General features: G+C 35.5%; 1 protein-coding gene across 5 annotated transcripts in view; it reads left to right on the top strand.

The window, feature by feature from the left end:
- The window catches only part of LOC131434900 (sodium-dependent dopamine transporter), a 63,885-nt gene extending 47,590 nt beyond the window's left edge, over positions 1-16,295 (top strand). For all 5 annotated transcript variants that reach the window (XM_058602154.1, XM_058602153.1, XM_058602155.1 and 2 more), the window contains 8 exons: positions 2,224-2,514; positions 11,877-12,011; positions 12,073-12,361; positions 12,419-12,796; positions 12,855-13,092; positions 13,163-13,391; positions 13,492-13,760; positions 13,820-16,295. In XM_058602154.1, coding sequence (XP_058458137.1) covers positions 2,224-2,514; positions 11,877-12,011; positions 12,073-12,361; positions 12,419-12,796; positions 12,855-13,092; positions 13,163-13,391; positions 13,492-13,760; positions 13,820-13,933 — 1,943 coding nt within the window. In that variant the 3' untranslated portion in view covers positions 13,934-16,295. The remainder of the gene's footprint in view (positions 1-2,223; positions 2,515-11,876; positions 12,012-12,072; positions 12,362-12,418; positions 12,797-12,854; positions 13,093-13,162; positions 13,392-13,491; positions 13,761-13,819) is intronic.
- Positions 16,296-20,728: the final 4,433 nt, after the last annotated feature.

Genomic DNA, 20,728 nt, shown 5'->3' with positions numbered 1-20,728 from the left:
GTCTAAAGGCGTCAAATCGCATGATCTTGGTGGCCAACTTACCGGTCCATTTCTTGAGATGAATTGTTCTCCGAAGTTTTCCCTCAAAATGGCCATAGAATCGCGAGCTGTGTGGCATGTAGCGCCATCTTGTTGAAACCACATGTCAACCAAGTTCAGTTCTTCCATTTTTGGCAACAAAAAGTTTGTTAGCATCGAACGATAGCGATCGCCATTCACTGTAACGTTGCGTCCAACAGCATCTTTGAAAAAATACGGTCCAATGATTCCACCAGCGTACAAACCACACCAAACAGTGCATTTTTCGGGATGCATGGGCAGTTCTTGAACGGCTTCTGGTTGCTCTTCACTCCAAATGCGGCAATTTTGCTTATTTACGTAGCCATTCAACCAGAAATGAGCCTCATCGCTGAACAAAATTTGTCGATAAAAAAGCGGATTTTCCGAATGGACCACCTAAGACGCAGCCGCGGTCAACATTTAAATGAAATTATCTTCAAAAAGTAAATGTCATGTACCAATCTAACGTTTAAAATAAAGAACCGATGAGATTTTGCAAATTTTATGCGTTTTATTGTTTAAAAAAGTTCTCAAGCTCTTAAAAAATCACCCTTTATAATGGATAGCTATTGAACAAAAATTATTAGTATTTGCAGGAAAAGGATGTTCTAAGTCGCATCAATTTCCAAGATGGCCACTTCCGGTTCATCGATATTCGTTACAAACTATCAAAATATGGGTATTGTCGGAACGGGTTCGATGAGTACATGTTAGAAAACGATGTTTGAGGTGGTTCTGACTTCAAAGATTGTTTCCGACATCTAATCATCGAACCCGTTAGTGTAGGGGTTTTGAGGAATATTGTTAATGTTATGTAAACTTTTTTGACGAAGTAAATTTCAAATGACGTAAACCTTTTTTACGAACTAACTCGATTCACGAATGGAGGTTTCGGTGTATATGAATTAAAGAAATGAGAGTTTTGTGTAAATTAATTTTAATTATTTTATTGTTTATTTTTTATATCTTCATGAACAGATTTTGATTGAAGGCGCATCGAAAAACTGTTTTTATTAAAATGGAATTTCGCTCGACTGTTTAAAAATCGTTGTAAAATTTGTACATTGTATCTAGTTTGAAATTTTAAAAATCATGTAACTTTTTTATGGTTGATGCGAAAGCATTCTGAATTCATTCAATGTTTACAATGTCGATGGTGACTAAGTTTTAACTAGTTTACTTAAAAAAAAGTTATTTTCATATTATGAAAAGATAAGCTATTTCAGCATGGCATTGCAACGTAACGACAACTTTTTTTTAACCGATCTCCAATACGTTGCCAGTGACTAGTATAAATTGCACCTTTCGAGTCACGCAATTTCTTAGATGTTAGTAACATTCGCTCAAATTTCTTGTGGCAAACTAGTCACAAATAAAATAGCGTAACAAAAATTGTTACTTGGGCAGTTGTTCAACAATTGTTTTCGTTTGGCACATCAATTAGGACTTTGCACTGCAAAACAAAAAAGGTTTCCGCAAACAGAAGAAACTGTACATCTGCTCAGCGATTTATGTAGAATTGCTAGGTGGCATAGCAGTCCAACATAAACTGTTACGTTCTAACAATTGTATCGTTTATTTATACGCGGCTTTAAACTAGTTGCGGTCGTTCGTCTGATGTTCTAACAAGTTGAAGTCGAAACGTACAGAAAATCAAATTAATTTAAAATTTCCTGCTTTTCGCTCAGAAGAATTAAAAATCATATTCTATCATAAAGAGCGATCGACTGAAGGTAGAAATACTTCAGCGGTAGAAACGCGTTGAATCAAAAGTGGGCGAAAATAAACTAAAGAATCAATAGAGAAACGTACAAAGTGATGGGTAAGATGCAGCCTACCTAGGTTCGATTCCACATTCCGTACCAGGTCTCAGAAAATTTAGCTGACTAAGGTTTACAAGAAAAAGATTAAAAAATGGTAAACGAATGAAATGATTTATGTGGTAGTTAATACCTAATATTTTACTGAAGCACTTACTAATTTTAGAAACAGTCATTTCGATATGTCTTCTCCAGACGGGTCAGCACAGCAACTCTCGAAGCTTATAATTGTTTTACAAGTATCGTATCAATTTCAGCAATAGTTATGATTGACATTCGCCTTTTCCCACACCTTGGCTGTCTCCGTCGACTGATCATCTCCATCATTTATCTTCACTTGCAGGCAACAGTGGATCCGGCAAGCTACCCAAGGACTCTGGCTGCGGTGGTTCGGGTGACAGTGGCGAAAACGGCATCGACACGGCCAGCGGCGAAAACGTCGCCCTGGCGATGACCACTCTCGGCCAGTTGAAGGTTGCTTCGAAAAAAGCCGGTCACTGCAACGACCGAACGGATTCGGATCAGCGTGAGACATGGTCCGGGAAAGTGGACTTTTTGCTTTCGGTCATCGGATTTGCCGTTGACCTGGCAAATGTCTGGCGGTTTCCATACCTCTGCTACAAGAATGGTGGCGGTAAGTTGAGTTTCGATGGGAAATAAATGTTTATACTACTGCTAGATGGACTCCTATACACGCGTGACTAATAGTGTGTGAAAAATTGAATGCAATCACAATGGGGGGTTACTAATGGAGGAAGCAGAGAAAAAGTGCAAATATGAAAAGCTGAGGAAAATGGGCTTGGCTTTCGGTCGGGTATACCTTTCCCTGCTAACCTTGCAGCTCATTCATCTGAGAAAAGTGTAAGGTTGACAATATGATGGTAAATTCTCAAAACGACAGCTTCAAAAGTCAAGTGCCAAGAATAAGAGAGTGCTTTAAAATTGAAATAAAAGCTGTTAGCTATGGACGTGGAGTTCGGTGGTGTGGAGTCATAAATGGGAGCTATTTACACGCTTTTCTCGGGCTTACACTCCGAACCGGTGATCGCTGTCAATATGCGGCAGTGCGACGATGCTGGGAATGTGTTTCGCCCGAGAGGAGGGATGATTTTCTGGCTTTGATGGTTGACTGTGGAAACACTTTTGTCACCATTCATGGTGTGAAATATAAATTTCAACAATAGATTGGAAAAGGCGAAAATTACCGATGCTTTTATGATAGATTCGATTGTGAGACGCTCGATTTTGGTTTCTGGATTGTTGGCCTATTCAAAAGCCGGCATTTTTTTTTTTCAATAAATCGCAGATCTGCATTGGTAAAAGCATTAGGCACAGGAAGTAAGGGCTGGATTTACGATCAGCTCTGTGAAATATATTTTCAATATTGAAAGTAAAAAAAAAATGAAATACCACATGAAAATAAAAACAGATAAAAATCAGACTACTAATTCCGAACTATTGAACCCTTTCGCCGGTGTTTTGCACACATGACCTCTTGAAATGCGATAAAACTTCCACAAAGGGACACTACAACCTGTTGATATCCATTTTCTCAAGAAGATTATTTTTCCGCGTCGGTTATACATTCTCACATTGACTTTCACACCACGGTCGCACAATCCGGCATGATTTGTAGCAATGGTTCTACTCATATCCACTGCCCTCCGGAGTAGGGTTGTGGTGTTGTACGTGACAGCTTTCGGGAGGATTCATTTCCCAGTCAGCAACCTCGGGCCACTTAGTAGCTCTAGCATAGGAAAGGATGGGAGAAACCAAGAGTGTAATCGTCAGATGCCTTAGCTTAGGAGGTGTGTCACACAGTCAAAGTTGAGTGGCGTGACTAAAAGAAACCGGAAATTTCCTCTTTTCCTCTCTAATCGCGTCCTTTTTTTCTTGCGGTCTGGAATCTGGAATCTGGAATAACCGCCGGTTCATGTCTTCCTTCATTTTCTACACTCAGTCGACCGCGAATCCGTCTCCATACCAACCACTTTCTGCATGGGTCATTCTGGAAAACATCAACTGATCCTGGAGGGTGCGTAGCGTAGCGAACGTGTGACTTTATTTTAACTGCCTCCCACAGTCAGGCAATCAGTGGTTGTGTGGCATGAGTGTGAAGAAGACCGAAAACCCCGGTTGATTCTCGTACCATGGACTATTATAAATTATGATGGCTTTCAACAAGTGGTAATGGATCTTCTCTATGGAGGGATTTTGCCTTTTCTTCGTTCCTTCCGCTTTAGTTACATTTTGCTTAAACTAGAAAGTTCGGATTGAAAAGTTCTTGTCTGTTGGAAATATCTACTACATACAAAAACATTTGGATCGTACGGCTACTCTTTCCTATTCTTGCAAAACTAGAATTACTTAAGCGGAATGAAGCGGTTTTCCATTAACTTCTCTTGTTTCACACATAATTAGCAGTAACAACATCATGATATGACAGTAGTAGATTGAATTCAAAGTTTCCTTTCGTTTTGTTAAAGTAAAAAGATTGGAACATAACCACATAACCGTTCTGCTCAATTCAAGAAACCTGAACGAACAAAGTCATATTTTTTCATCGTGTTAGAAATGATGAATTTTGTACCAGAAAGTAATGTTTTGGCAGTAAATTTAAGTTTTCATTAAAAAAAAAAGTTCTGCAGAATCTCATTTAATGCTTGTTTAGGTATATGATGATCATGCTCTATCAGAAGCAAAATTCAAAAGATGTTTTAAACAGTTCAGAGATAAGGATTTTAATGAGAGAAATGAGAAACTTGGAAGACAAAAAAGTTAAAAGACAAGAAATATTGGATAAAGATGATAGTTCTAGTCAAAAATGAATGGCAGTAATGTTAAATGTGGCACAATAAACAATTTCTGACCGTTTACAAGCTATGAAAAAAGTCCAAAAATGTGGAAAACAGATGCCACATAAATTGAATGAAAGACAGATGAAAACCCGAACAAACGCATGTAAAATTTTTGCTTAAAAACACTAAAAAAATCAGTTTTGCTTCGAATTGTTACTGGCTATGCAAAATGGATTTAATTCAATAATAATAAACGGAAAAAAATATGAGCTTATGCGGGGCAACCATCAACATCGACTACAAGACCAGGTCGATTCGGTAAGAATGCTCTGTATTTGGTGAGTGTGGAATATCATGAGCTTCTAAAACCTGGTAAAACCATGTATTATTCGAAAAACGACCGGAATAAATCAGAAGACACAGTAAAGTAATTGTGTTACACGACAATGCACCTGCACACAAAGTAAAACCGATTCTGGATCAATCAAAGCGTTGACTGGGAGCTGCTACCCCACAATCCGTATTCACCAGACTTGACTCCCTCCGACTACCATTTGTTTTCATCGACGAGTCACGCATTGGATTAGGATTTGTCTGTAACTGTTAATGTTTAATTTTCGTTAAACCTCCATTCCGTCTCTCTATCATCTTAATTTGAAACTAACTAGATTCGCTCGCCTAATTTAACCAGGTCGTTCTTTCCTCTTTTTTTGTCTTGCACCATTTTACCACTAATTAGATCTCAAGCCGATTCTATCCCCGTCGTTTTTCCTGTCTTCCACCATCTTTTTGAAAACTAAATTGATCTACATACTGATTCTAGCCCCGTCGTTCGTTTACGCTCGTTTACCTATCCACTTTCCTGCTCTCTCTCTCACCTTGTAAGCAAGATTATTGCCCTGTTATGTTTGGTGTCATCAACTAGTTATAGGGTTTTAAATTTAGTTTTGAATGTTAGTTTTAATTGTAGTGTCTGCTGATGAGGAGGTTTCATGCCTGCTGGAGAGAGAGAGAGATTGCCAAATTTCATCTCCACCGGACTTTTCCCTGCTTCCAAATAAATAAGTAAAAAATTGTTGAGCAGCACTTCGATTCCTACGAAGAAGTCGATAATTGGGTGTCTGATTGGTTTGCTTCATAAGACAAACATTTCTTTTGGTGTGGTATCCATAAATTGACAGAAAGGTAAGGCTTATGGCAGAGCTTAGAATATCTGTTTATAGAAGGATATAAACATTCAATATATTTATCATACTTCACATGGATTCCTTCTATGTGATCCTTGAAAGTGAGTTTTTTTTTCATTCGTTAAACCGAAGTATTTTGCTTTATCAGACAATGTCAATTCCAAGCCGTTCAATTCAAGGACGAAATTATTTTTTGATTTGAAAAAAAAAATAAGCTTCTTTGTAAGCAACTACAGATTTTTACCTGTAGCTAACAGACTTGTGTAGTCGCAGAATAGAGATTTCTAGCAATCAACGGGTGTATCTGGAAGATTAGAAGTCAAAATAATATACAAGATTGGAGTTACGCTTGCACCTTGACGAATACCTGCTCGTACGGGTAGCAATGCAGATTTGCAATGCTGATAGCTAACCTGGAGAGTACGATCAGTTAAATAATTTTGAATCATTTTTATCAAACAAATAGGAAACTGGGAATCAAACATTTTTTATATTACACGTTTATACCAAACACTGTCTAACAAGTTCTATGCTTAGAAGAGCAATTCCAGTGGATAACCGAGTAGATTTATTTGCTTTTATCATGCACGTTACAAGTGGATGACTAGTTTAATGTTCCTGGCAAATTCCAAACTGCTCTAGTAAAAAAAGAATTCTCATTCTAAACAAGATAATTTTTTCAAAGGCGAATGATAGCAATGTTAAATGTTGTGCAATTTCTAACCGTTTAAAAGCTACGGAAAAAGTCCACAAATGGAGGAAAATGAATGCCACATGAATTGAATGAAAGACATATGAAACACGTGTAAAATTTTCATTCGAATACACTAAAGAAAACCACACGGAAAAGCCAGCGATCGCAAAACAACTAAAATAATAGTTGTTTTTCTGATTTGATTGGTTGAAATTTGGTACAACTAATCGATTGTTCATTTAGCTAAACTGTAATTTTTGATTTATCGTGCTGGCAGTTTAGCAATGACACCCAGCGAAGACACGCACTACAAATGAGTTCTCTAATCGGGAAATGAAACGCTTCAATGAGGTGTCACTCGTGCAACCGACCGATATAGAAATGTAACAATTATTATAATTCCCAAGAAGGAGTTCACCACCAAAATGTTCACAGAGCATTAAGAAAATTTTCCTCCACTTGCAGAATAGTTCGCCAGAAGAGGTTTCTGGATTCCGGTTTCGAGAAAGTTTGCTGATAAGCCTTACGCAACAGATGCACTTTCAAGAAAATACAAATAATATCACTTTAGCAGCAATTTTTAAGCGTTACGCATTTTCAATTACATTGATACGAACTGTCCGAATATGCAATACCCGCAGATGAAATTAAAACATTTATACTGTAGGAATATCTGTTCAGTACAGGAAAAACTTGTTTTACAATTAACTCTTATGTTCTTCTGCATACTTTCACCTATATGAAATGGCAACTACGTAACTGACATAAATGACGTTCATTTGCCATTGAAAATTTTCAATATGAAACGTGGAAGATTTTTTTTTGCGTTTTGCTGTATTCTTTCACAGTCAAGTGACAGCATTTGAATATAACAATTTCGTTTACCTGAATGGTTATGACAAAATCAATAGATGTGTTAGATAAATCAACAACATTTTAGTTGAAACAACCAGGGCGTAAAACAACAATTGCAATATTGTTATTTTGTGATCTAAGGGTTCTCCGTGCAGATAATTTTTTTAAAAAGTTTATTTATAGAAGAAAGCAAACTAATTGGTCGATAACTTGACGTTTCTGCTGGGTTCTTATCGGGTTTAAGGATAAGAATTACTATAAATAATCTCTGGGGAAGTAAGCTAATGAAAAACACTTGTTGACCATTTCAACCTAGTGTCTCAAGACAACATCGGGATGATTTTTAATAAGAATATCAGAGATCCCATCATTACCAGGAGCCTTCATGTTTTTAAGTTTCCCAATGATTGACTTTATTTCATCAAAATTCGTCTCAGACACTTGTAACAATACTTGAGTAGAAATATAATCACATATCAGTTAGACTTCATTTTCAGTAGAACTTATAACATCCAAATTCAAATTGTGGACACTCTCGAGCTGCTGAGCATGTTTTTGTGCTTTTTCGCCGTTTGTAAGAAGTATCTGATTACCTTCCCTAAGAGCAGGAATTGGTGTCTGAGGGTTCTGAAGAAACTTAGAAAGTTTCAAAAAAGGTTTAGATTTTGGTTTTATTTGTTCAACTTCTTTAGCGGAAATTTGATTCCGCAAATGAGTAAACCTATGTTTAATTTCTTTTCGAAAAATGCTTAACTATGGTTTTCATAGCAAGAGCACGAGAATGTTGATATTGTCGTCCACAAACATTCTTTAAACGAATGAACAGTTAAAGATTGTCTTCGATGGTACAAGAATTTAATTCAGTTTGAGCTTTGGGAACTGAAAGATTCCTTGCTTCAATTATGTAATGATTCGAATTATCTATTGCGGTGTCGATTTCCGCGGAATTTTTTAAAATAATTTCACGATTCACATGTTTTTCATTGGTAGATTTGTATTCAAACCGATTAGCTCTATGATAGTTGAATATAGAACTTATTTGAATAATTATTACTTTATTGTCAATTCCGAATGTTACAAGAAGGTAGCCTGAGTCAACGTGAGTATGAGTAATCAGCTCACTGCAAATGTGTCTTTGATCTTATAGAACAAGATCAATTGTAGACGGGTTTCTGACGGAAGAGAAACAAGTCGGATTATTGCGATAAAGAACTGTGAAATAATCAGCAGAGAGTTGATTATGAAGAATTTTTCCATTCCGGTTATTTTGCCCACAATTCCACTCAACATGCTTGTGAGATCTTGCAAATCGTCTTTAAAGAATTTGATTTGGCAAATATTTTCCAGCGATATAATAGATTCCATGAGTGGTTTCTATTTCGATTCCCAAGCTTTCGATATCTTCAGTATAGAAAGAAGGTTAAATTTGATGTTTGATTTGACGTTGCTTTTTAAACATAAAATACATATTCGATATTAATTTGATTAGGTCATCAAAGAAGTGACGAAATCACTGCTGAAACAAAAACAATTTTTGGCATTTTCAAGTTAATGTTACTGATAAAATATAGTCATTTTAAGAATAGAATATAATTTTCTGACATTTGATGTGCATTTAAAATTTTAGTTTAAAATAAACTCATATAAAAATTACAGAGGCGTTTTCTTTTAATTCTATTTTCTTGATTTTTTTAATTATTGCAAACGCATCCGACACTTTTTTATCAGTGTATATTTTTTTGAAGTGCTCACGCAGAGAAAAATATTGTAGAAATTACCAAATTTAGATTTAACACAATGAATAATTTTATTGAAATAGTGACAAAATAAAATCTGGGTTGATATTGTAAATATTGCTACTTGAAACTACAAAACATGATGACTAATTTTTCCCGGTGGACTAGTTTGTTTCAATCAATATTTTGATAAAAATAGCATAGATTTTACTTGCGCGTTCCTGTCAATTTCTTGTCAAACAATTTCACAGTAAATTTATTTATTTATTTATTTATATGGAGCAGGAAAAAGCCCAATGGAGCTGAAATAATAATCTCTCACTCCAGCAGGCATAAAACCTCCTCATCGTTTATATCAACAGATTACAACAATCCAACAGATACATGTATGTACTTAATACTATCAATTAAAACTAATCCTGGCTAACTAACTCTGACACTAAACCCATCGGGTAAACGTTGGTGATTTTGCATTAAAACTGAAGAAGAAAAGAAATATGCTTTAAAATGGGAGGTAGAAGGAGGGAGTGGTGAATGAGAGTTGGCGAACGAAACGGGGTTAGGTTCGGCATGTAGATCTAATTGGAAAAATTTGTTTAAAATGAACGAACTCTAGTTTAGGTAAATTATTTTTAGCGCTTTGAATTTACAAACTATTTAGTTGAAATAAATGAATTTAAATTTAGCTATTTCAATTAACGCTTATGTTTGTTATAATCACATATTTTTGTTTGTTTTTAAGACAAATGATTGTTTTTAATAATTTGCAAGGTAATTTTTGATATTACTTTTTTTCGATTTATGCTCGTTTTCAAATTCTTAAAAATTATTCACAAACTACAATTTTTTGGTGCTTCTTCAGTCCGGTCAAGATTTCTGCTATCAAATAATAAATAAACCAATCCAAACGTATGATTGTTCAAACCCCAAAAGCATATCAAATTTTACTTTTAAAACGCGCACAAACTCTATTGCTCTGGTTTATAAGACATAAACTAAATATGGTATATTTAAATATCAGTCTTTGTTGTATCTAAACACAAAAAAGATCATAAATAAATTGAACCAATTTTTTTTCTTGATATAAAGGTATAGCAGAATTGAATCAACATAGACATTTCCGATAACATCAACTCAACTTTGGTTGACATGTAATAAATAGTTATTTTATTTCAACAATAGAATCAGCTAAAAAATATATTTTTTCATTTGACTACACCAGAATTTTGTTTCAAATCAAACAGAGAACATTGTTGATGTTGAAGAGAAAAATTGTTCAGGACAATCATATTATAGTTAGAATTCATCATAAATCAAATTTAAAAATCTACTAACAGTTTCATTATTTTAAACATGCTTCATTTCTCTGCGTGCTCGATTGATTTCCTACACTGATAAAAATTTGCAGGATCGATTTATATGTAAACACCACTTCAATTTAATATGCTTTTTCATATCAATACATAACCAAAGCGATTTGTTTCAAGATTTCATGTGCATATTCACTAAAATGCGAGATTAGATTATTTTTCACTTAACGGTGATGTATTTTGCTATTGAATCGAACTACATGTGTTAAACACTTCATTTTCTAGTGGAAATGAGTACATCACAAATATATGTGCGAATCGGTCAACTCTGTTTCAATTCAAATCTATGTGGAGAACAATGTAACATTCATATGAAATGCATATAGAATCTTGAGGTAACGATATATCTGATCGTTTTTATGTGCATTTCATATAAACGTTGCATGATTTCCACTAAATATCAACAGTTTTTACACTCATTTTATGAGTTAAGTGTATATTTTCATGAATTTCATGTGTTCTACAAGCAGTGATAGATCAAATGATTTGCACACGATGCTAGCGTGCAAATTATTTTCAGTGTATAATTACCAGTTTCCGAGCTACTGTGATGCTCAAAAAGAACATTCAAAAAATCATTCGTTTTAAAGGTAAGAAGAGACTAATCCGTGAAATATAAAAAGTCATATTGAAGACGTTGGCAAAGTGTCATTTAAATCAAAATATGTGAAATCTGATAACCTGTTACAAATTTCTGGAATCTCTCTACAGCATTACCGGCAAGCCCATTGGTCACCGTGAACTGAGTAGTTCAGGGAACAACCGTACAAACGAACACGATGTGCAATAAACAAGAACATACATGACATATTGGCATACCCATATGCTGCACCACATATCGAGAAGTTGACTATTCATTGAGCGGGAATTTCACCCATCCGGCAGGCATTGACTGAGCTGAAAATGTGACTGAGCTTCTATTTATAAATTCATTTGGTTTCTCGACTTTGCCTTTATATCTATTTCTTTTTACTTAAGATTGCTGTAACAATATTGATAATTTGGGCATACCAACTTTCTTTCGTAATATCGTGAAGTTGTCAGTAACTTTTACAAATATAAGTTTGCGAACCATCCCAAAGTTTGTGAAACATCTTTTTGTGACGTTACTTTAAAGATGAAAAATAAAAACGCAACGAACTTAGGGTAAATAACGAAACACGAAACGAGCGAACTCAATATAAATCAATAATGACGAGAACGACCAAAAATGGTTAAAACCGAGGATAAACAAAAAACTGCAATAAAAATAACATAACCATCAAAATAACCGTCTAACTATCATGTGCTCCTGAAGAGAGATTGAGGAAACCCGCTCTAATGAGTCGTAATAATTTTACTTCCATTTTTCAACAGGTGCCTTCCTTGTTCCCTACTCTGTGATGCTGCTGGTCGGTGGAATACCTCTTTTCTACATGGAACTGGCGCTTGGCCAATTCAACAGGAAAGGTGCAATTACCTGCTGGGGTCGACTGGTTCCTCTTTTCAAAGGTATAATACCAGATTCATCTACTGTTACATTTAGTTACCGAAAACTGACTAACGATTCCAGGTATCGGCTACGCGGTAGTACTGATAGCTTTCTATGTTGACTTTTACTATAACGTGATTATTGCGTGGTCCCTGCGATTTTTCTTCGCATCCTTCACGAGTAATCTTCCCTGGGAGTTGTGTAATAACGAATGGAACACGGTGCTGTGTCGACCGTTCGAATTCGGTGGCCATAACGGAACGGCAACAGTTATTGCGGTGGCTGAGGCCTTGAATGGATCATTGGCCAATGTGACTACGGTGGTAGTCAACGAAACGAAGTTCGCTTCTGCAGCTTCCGAGTATTTCAAGTGAGTTTTCTTTATTGGTAATAATTAAATTCTAAACGTCTATCCCTCGACAAACAGTAACTACATTCTGGAGTTGGACAAAAGTGACGGACTTCACGATCTTGGGTCGATCAAATGGGACATGGCCCTGTGTTTACTGGCCGTTTATCTGATTTGCTACTTTTCGCTATGGAAGGGCATCAGCACATCCGGCAAGGTTGTCTGGTTTACGGCACTGTTTCCGTACGCCGTTCTGCTCATCCTTCTGATACGAGGAATAACACTGCCCGGGTCGGCCACCGGCATTCAGTACTATCTGAGCCCCAATTTCGATGTCATATACAAACCGGAAGTTTGGGTTGATGCCGCCACGCAGGTGTTCTTCTCGCTAGGACCTGGCTTCGGGGTGCTGTTGGCTTACGCTTCCTACAACAAATACCACAACAACGTTTACAAGTAAATTTCAGTATTGAATTTTTAATGAAAAAGAATTTTACATAATGCCGTTTTTCAGAGATGCTCTTCTAACGAGTTTTATAAATTCGGCAACCAGTTTCGTTGCTGGTTTTGTGATCTTCTCTGTGCTCGGATACATGGCTCACGCCAGCGGGAAAAATATCGAGGATGTTGCCACCGAGGGACCAGGATTGGTTTTTGTTGTGTATCCAGCCGCAATTGCAACCATGCCTGGCAGTACATTTTGGGCGTTGATCTTCTTCATGATGTTGCTAACGCTGGGATTGGATAGTTCGGTAAATTCGATGTTAAATAGGGTAATGAAAAAAGTTCAATAACACAAAAGTTCTACTGTCTAATTTCTAGTTTGGTGGATCCGAGGCAATTATCACCGCACTGAGTGATGAGTTTCCAAAGATCGGAAGAAATCGTGAGATATTTGTGGCTTGCCTGTTTTCGCTGTACTTTGTTGTCGGATTGGCCAGCTGTACGCAAGGCGGATTCTACTTCTTCCAGCTGCTAGACCGGTATGCGGCTGGTTATTCCATTCTGATTGCTGTGCTGTTCGAATCTATTGCTGTTTCGTGGATTTATGGTAAGTTTGACCTGTCTATGGCACCACAAATTTTAGTTTAAGTTACATGCACAGATTTGTTTGTTGATTGAGCACCTTTCAAATTTTACACCTGACACAGGCACAAAACGCTTCTGCGGTGATATCCAGGACATGATCGGCTTTGCTCCTGGCATTTACTGGCGAGTTTGCTGGAGATTTGTGGCACCACTCTTTCTACTTTTCATCATAATTTACGGATTGATCGGTTACGAACCGTTAAGCTACGAAGATTACACTTATCCACCATGGGCCAACATTTTAGGATGGTGCATCGCCGGTTCATCGATGATTATGATACCGTTGGTAGCTTTCTATAAGTTGCTTGTAACACCCGGCTCCTTCCGACAGGTTTGTGAATATATATGGAACAAAATTAGTTTTTTTATAGTACTGAATTTTGCTTGTAGCGAATGAAAATTCTTACGACACCATGGCGGGACCATCAGCTGGCGGTCAATGGTATTACAACAGAACCAGCCCAAGTTCGGCTAACGAATTCGGATGAAGGCGAGGAAGTTTGAGTGCGATCCTTCGCGCTCAAGTTTGATATTTATTTTGTTTGAGTGGCTCAAATTGCGGCAACAGTTTTATCTATGTTACATAAGCTAAAATTTGGATTAGGATTAGTAGCGACGCAAAAAGTACCGACGTCTGTGTGGGCTTCTGTTTGCTATGAGAAGACTATATACGAATTTATTCTATAGTATACGGTTCAGTGTCTAAACCCGCTCTTAGAGTGAGTGTCAGAATCAACGAAATCGTTTGATTTTGATTAGCTTTCAGACGTAGAAAAAAGCTCAAATGCTGTATAGATAATATTTACGTGATTACGAAACGACCTAGTGGGGAGAAACAATAAGCATAGAGAAAAGTATTTAAACTATACACAAGAAAATTGTCAACGTGTAAATCGATCTTGTACATACAGTTTATGATGTAGCTGTCGGAAGCCTAATTGTAGAGTTTATATGTTCGTTTCCTCGTCACAGACACGTGTTAGTGGTCTGTAGACGTTTTCATGTGACCGTTTATGATAGAAGATACGTAGCTCGAAGAAACTGCTATGCGGTGAAGCTTCACTAGATAAAATCGAATGTTCGTGTCCTGACTACAATGGAACGGCGCATGTGCCGTTTCCTGTCATTGTTACAGCTTGTTCCATGCCACCAAGTTTCTTCCAATCTTAGAGCAAAATGTAGCAATCTTGCCGTCAAAGTGCCCCAACAAGTTCGAATCAAACTTAACAGCCATAAAGCTTGAATTGAACAAGGTGGTAATTTTCTATGGCAAAGGTGGTTCCATTTTGGTCTTAAGTGTAAGCTTTGTTTTCGACTTTTCTGAGAGCTATTCTTGCACTATACAGTTACAAGTTAACCGAATCTAATAGGAATACATAAATTGATATATTTAGCAGCAAATGAATCATGTTAATAATATTGCATACAAACAGGATAATTATACCACTGTTAAACCACATTAAAGATAAAGATATTGAAGTGAGTAGCGTAACTACATTGTGATTAAGAGCTGACAAAGCACATCCCCTCTAGGGCAATGAGTATCCAACTATAGCTAATACCAAGAACTAATGTTGCTGATGTGCGTAATATTTCTTAATTATTCACCGTAGAACTAATATTGTGTAAAAATTGTTTTTGTTGATTGTCAGGGTAGGAAAACACCAACAGCTTTATTGAGGGAGAAAGGGATTGGATTTGTGGAAAATCATTCGTTAAACATGTTACACTTTTAGACAGTTTAATCAATTCCCATGTCAACATTATGGTTCATGTCGTTTCAAGAAATTCAGTACATCGACTCTATCCAAATTATGAAAATTATTACAATACTTTTGAACTATGCTTTGGGTTAAAAATCGATTCTAGAATACCAATTAGTATTATTTTTATCAATTAGTATTGTTCATTCAATTGTTGTGCAGTATTATTGATCAAATATTTCCTCTTCAGCCATGAAGAAATATTTGAATATTAACCATTTGTGTACATTTTCCAAAATAGTATTCTACTATAACTATCAGGCTATCAGATTTGTTAATTTTTGTAAGAATTTCCGTGTGCAATAAGAATTACAGTACTTCATTCTAAATTCTGTAAATTATGATAAATTTACAATTTCAAACTTTCTAAGCTTCAAGATTTGTTCATCTTTTTAGGCAGCCATTAAAAGGATGATCGATCATGGTTCTTTGACAAGCTGAGATTATTCTTGCAATCTCCAATTTATGTTTTAGTTAAATATTGTTTCATTTCATTAACCCATAAAATCCACCCGACCTGAGAAAACGTGAGAAGATGGTTGAAGAAGTTCCCCTATGTTTGTGCGGAACAAATGCTGAGCAGATTTACATAGATTTAAAACATACAATAATTTATCAGTAAAAGTGTTCCCCTTTGGCAGATCTTTGAAACCGTAAACCTGTATGGAACTTTGAAACAATTGTTATGCTCTCGTCGTATCGAATGTGAACCATTTATGAAGGAAACCAAAACGAGTGTTTAAGTGTCACGGGTAGGTAATGTTTGCAAATGATTTGAAGGTTTTGTACAATCGAAGAAGGATTATTAAGAACGGCTTTGGTTTCACTAGTTAGTACAATGTTTTCAGCGAGTGGCAAGGAATAGCAAACAACGAATCACCAATGTTTACTCGTACCTCGGCAGCAACAGAAACTGAATTAACTGAGGCATTTGTTGTGCTGTATAGATATAGTGTATGGTTAAGTTTCAGATACAAGCGTACTTCTGTTTTTATTACGGTTCAAACTCAGAACCATATAGAGCTAATTTGTATAATCTCCATTTGTAATGTCTTGTTTATAACACTTTTGTACAATAAAGATAATTAAGTTCGAAACTGAAAGTACTGGATTCGTTATTCAATAGTAATGTTTATTTAGACTTTTGTTCTAAATCGGATGCAGAAAACTCTCCGTTTTACATCAAAAAAGCAAAATATCACTCACCGTTTTTCGCTTTTACTACTATCTATCATTCAGCTCGTGAGAAACCAATTCAATATTTTACATAAATTCAATTATTTTACATAACTCAAAGCACCATTTATACAACATTTTGTAATTTTTTCGTGGATAATAGGCAAACGAAGGAGCATTTCAGAGAACGCTTTTTAGAAATCATAATTTGCGGTGTTTGCTCTGTTCTCGACGGAGACTTGTCCACTAATCAAAGCAGCATAGTTATAGTAGATGTTTTTCTAGACCTCAACATTTCTGTTCGATTTTTTTTTAATTTTTGGCGATTGTTCGAAGTCAAATCCGTCTTTCACGAAAAAATCCGTAATTTTGTATCTGTAAAACCTCTCCACAGTAGCAAACAACGAAAAAAAACGTTGGGGTCTAGTAATTTACTTGTAGAAAGTGTGTACAAAATTTGAAAAAAATGGTGAAGTAATTTTCAATGACGACGGACTCGGATTTTCAAAACATGCTTTCGAGAAAAACGCTCGAAAGGCGTCGACTTTACCCATCACACTATAACCGTTACTCTTTATAAGTTTTTGGCGTTACGAAGCGTTACATGCGTTAGTTTTTTTGTGAGTTGTAAGCGTTACGTACGTTACTCTTTTGTGAATTACAGGCGTTGTGAAGTGTTATATGCGTAACTTTTTTGTAAGTTAGAGATGTTACAAAGCATTACATTCGCTACTTAAAATAAGTTATAGGCAAAACTTTTTTGTACTTTTTGTACAAGCGTTACGAGGTGTTAGATCCGTTACTCTTTCGTAAGTTTTGTGTGTAACGAAGCGTTATATGAGTTACTTTTTGTAAGTTATAGGGTTTTTTTTCAATCTATTTATTGGAATATGAGTTAAAAATTAAATTGTTAAGATTTAAATTGGGTGTTCAGCCACAAGTGGTGACTTTTCAGCCCTATTATATACATGATTTGGTTATTAGCATGAGGAGATCATTTGCTTCCGCAATTCTGAGATTTTTGTGTAGGGAAAATTCTAAACCTACTTGTATTGTGTAATGGGGAAAAGGAACTTATATACTAACTTACTAACTAATACAGAGAGCGAATCGATTCAATTAAAGATTGCATCGATTATTGTAGGAATTTGCTTATAATATTAGGTGACATTACATTTAATGGTTCTATATTTGTGAGTCTATGTAACTCATTTGTACTAAACCAGGGAGGACGCTTCAAAATCATTTCCAGAATTTTATTCTGAATCCTTTGAAGCGTTTTCTTCCTGGTGGAACAACAACTTGACCAAATTGGTACTGCATAAAGCATGGCTGGTCTGAAAATTTGTTTATAAATTAACAATTTGTTTTTTAGACAGAGCTTAGAATTTCTGTTTATAAGAGGATATAAACATTTAATATATTTATTACACTTTGCCTGGATTCCTTCAATGTGATCCTTGAAAGTGAGTTTTTTGTCATACGTCAAACCTAAGTATTTAGCTTGATCAGACCATGTCAATTCCAAGCCATTCAATTTGAGAATGTGATTATTGTTTGGTTTAAGAAAAGAAGCTCTTGACTTATGAGGAAAGATAATTAATTGTGTTTTTGCTGCATTTGGTTTAATTTTCCATTTCGACAGATAATCACTGAAAATATTTAAACTTCTTTGTAGGCGACTGCAGATCACTCTTAGATTTCTACCTGTGGCTAACAGACTTGTGTCGTCACAGAATAGCGATTTCTGACAACCAACGGGTAGATTTGGAAGATCAGAAGTGAAAATATTATACAAGATTGGAGCTACGCTCGACCCCTGCGGAACACCGGCTCGTACGGGTAGCAATTCAGATTTACAATTCTGATAGCTAACCTGAAGAAATAATTAAATTTAATAAAATAATAATTAAATTTAATAAATAATAAAAATATTTAATAAATCAGACATTTTTGCTATTAAATCTTTGTGCCAAACTTTGTCGAATGCTTTTTCTATGTCTAGAAGAGCAAATAACCCAGAATATTTATTTGATTTTATCATGTTCGTTACTCTGACAAGCTGATGAGTAGTTGAATGTTCATGACGAAATCCAAACTGCTCTGGTAAAAAAATTGAATTCTCATTTATATGAGACATCATTCTCAACAAGATAATTTTTTCAAAAAGTTTACTGATAGAATAAAGTAAGCTAATTGGTCGATAACTTGATGTTTCTGCTGGGTTTTTATCAGGTTTGAGGATAGGAATTACTTTAGCGTTTTTCCATCTTTTTGGGAGTAAGCTAATGAAAAACAATTGTTGAAAATTTTAACCAGGAGTCTCAAGGCAACCTCGGGAAGATTTTTAATAAGAATATTAAAAATTCCATCATTACCAGGAGCCTTCATGTTTTTAAGTTTTCTAATAATTGATTTAATTTCATCAAAATTCGTCTCAATAATGTCATCGTGTGATAACACTTGGGTTGAAATATGCTCTTATTTCAGTGAGACTTCATTTTCAATAGGACTCACAACGTTCAACAAATTAAAATTGTGTACACTCTCGAACTGCTGAGCAAGTTTTTGAGCTTTTTCGCCATTTGTAAGAAGTATTTGATTTCCTTCCTTGAGAGCAGGAATTGGTTTCTGAGGTTTCTTAAGAACCTTAGAAAGTTTCCAGAAAGGCTTAGAATATGGTTTAATTTGTTCAACTTCTTTAGCGAAATTTTCATTTCGCAAAAGAGTAAATCTATGTTTAATTTCTTTTTGTAAATCCTTAACTATGTTTTTCATAGCAGGATCACGAGAACGTTGGTATTGTCGTCGACGAACATTCTTCAACCGAATGAGCAGTTGAAGATTGTCGTCGATGATAGGAGAATTTAATTTAGTTTGAGCTTTGGGAACTGAAAGATTTCTAGCTTCGATAGTTGCGTTAAGTGATTCAAATGATCAATTGCTGTGTCGATGTCCGCAGAATTTTCTAAAATAGTTTCATGATCCACATGGATTTCAATGTGAGATCTGTAATCCAACCAATTAGCTCTATGATAGTTGAATATAGAACTAATTGGAATTGAAGAACTGTGAAGTAACCAGCTGAGAGTTGATTATGAAGTATTTTAGCATTACTGTTATTTTGTCTACAATTCCACTGGACATGCTTAGCATTTAAGTCCCCTATTACGAAAAATTTCGGTCGATATCTTGTGAGTTTTTGCAAATCGCCTTTAAAGAAATTAAATTGTTCGCCGGCGCATTGGAATGGCAAATATGCTCCAGCGATGAAATAAATTCCATGAATGGTTTCAACTTCGATTCCCAAGCTTTCAATAACTTTAGTATTGAAAGAAGGTAAAATTCAATGTTTAATTTGCCGTTGGACAAAAATGGCAACTCCACCACCCATTCCAGTAAACCTGTCAAATCGATGAACCACATAATGTGGATTACTTTTCAATTTGACATTTGGTTTAAGAAAAGTTTCTGTCACAATGGCAATATGAATTTTGTGAACTTTGAGAAAATTATAAAATTCATCTTCACTCGATTTCAAAGATCGAGCATTCCAATTTAAAATATTCAAATAATTATTTAACATCACTGTTAAATTTTAAATTCATTATAATAATATTTGCAAATTGCCATCCGATTTGAAATGCTTCAAAAAGTGATGAAGTCGAATTCATTCGGATGATCATTTGAAAAAATGGATCTTGTGGGTAGATCATTTTATTTTTTTAAATCAACTTCATTCAAAGAAGCGAATGGCATTGAAGGAATATTTGTAGGTAGACTGCAATTAATTCTAATTGCCATTAGAAGAAGATGATATGGCCGATCTACCTATTATTAAATTGTTTTCGTTAGAAGAAGGCGGTCAAGGCGGTCCTGTGTTTTGATTATTTACATTAGAAGAATTAAGTGGTAGATTTCTACCTGTTACACTAGCGTAACTAACATTAGAAGAAGATGATGACGAGGTCGATCTACCTGTCAATAAATTGTTTTCGTTAGAAGACGAAAGTTTTTTGTTTTAAATTCGAAGAAATCAGTGCCTTAGAACAATTAGGCGTGGCATTTGTAACGGTTTTTTGATTTTCAGGTATGTTCTGTAAATTTCAGGTCGTTGATTTGACTTGTTGTCTAAGCGAACGAGCGTTTAAAATTTTTTCCTGGCAGGACATTTCAAATAATTGGATTTATGATTTCCATCGCAATTTGAATATGAAAATTTATCGGTGGTTTCATTCATTGGACAAACGTCTTTCGAAAGCGATTTACCACAATTCAAAAACCATATATCCATATGAGCCGAAGCCTTGGCAACGACGATATTGCGTTAAGTTTGCAATACGATTATGCCGTTTATAAT

This window comes from Malaya genurostris, chromosome 3 (genome assembly GCF_030247185.1).
Source record: "Malaya genurostris strain Urasoe2022 chromosome 3, Malgen_1.1, whole genome shotgun sequence".
NCBI classification, from domain to species: Eukaryota; Metazoa; Arthropoda; class Insecta; order Diptera; family Culicidae; genus Malaya; species Malaya genurostris.
Note: the sequence above shows the minus strand (reverse complement) of the source record. Positions and strands in the feature narration are given on the sequence as shown.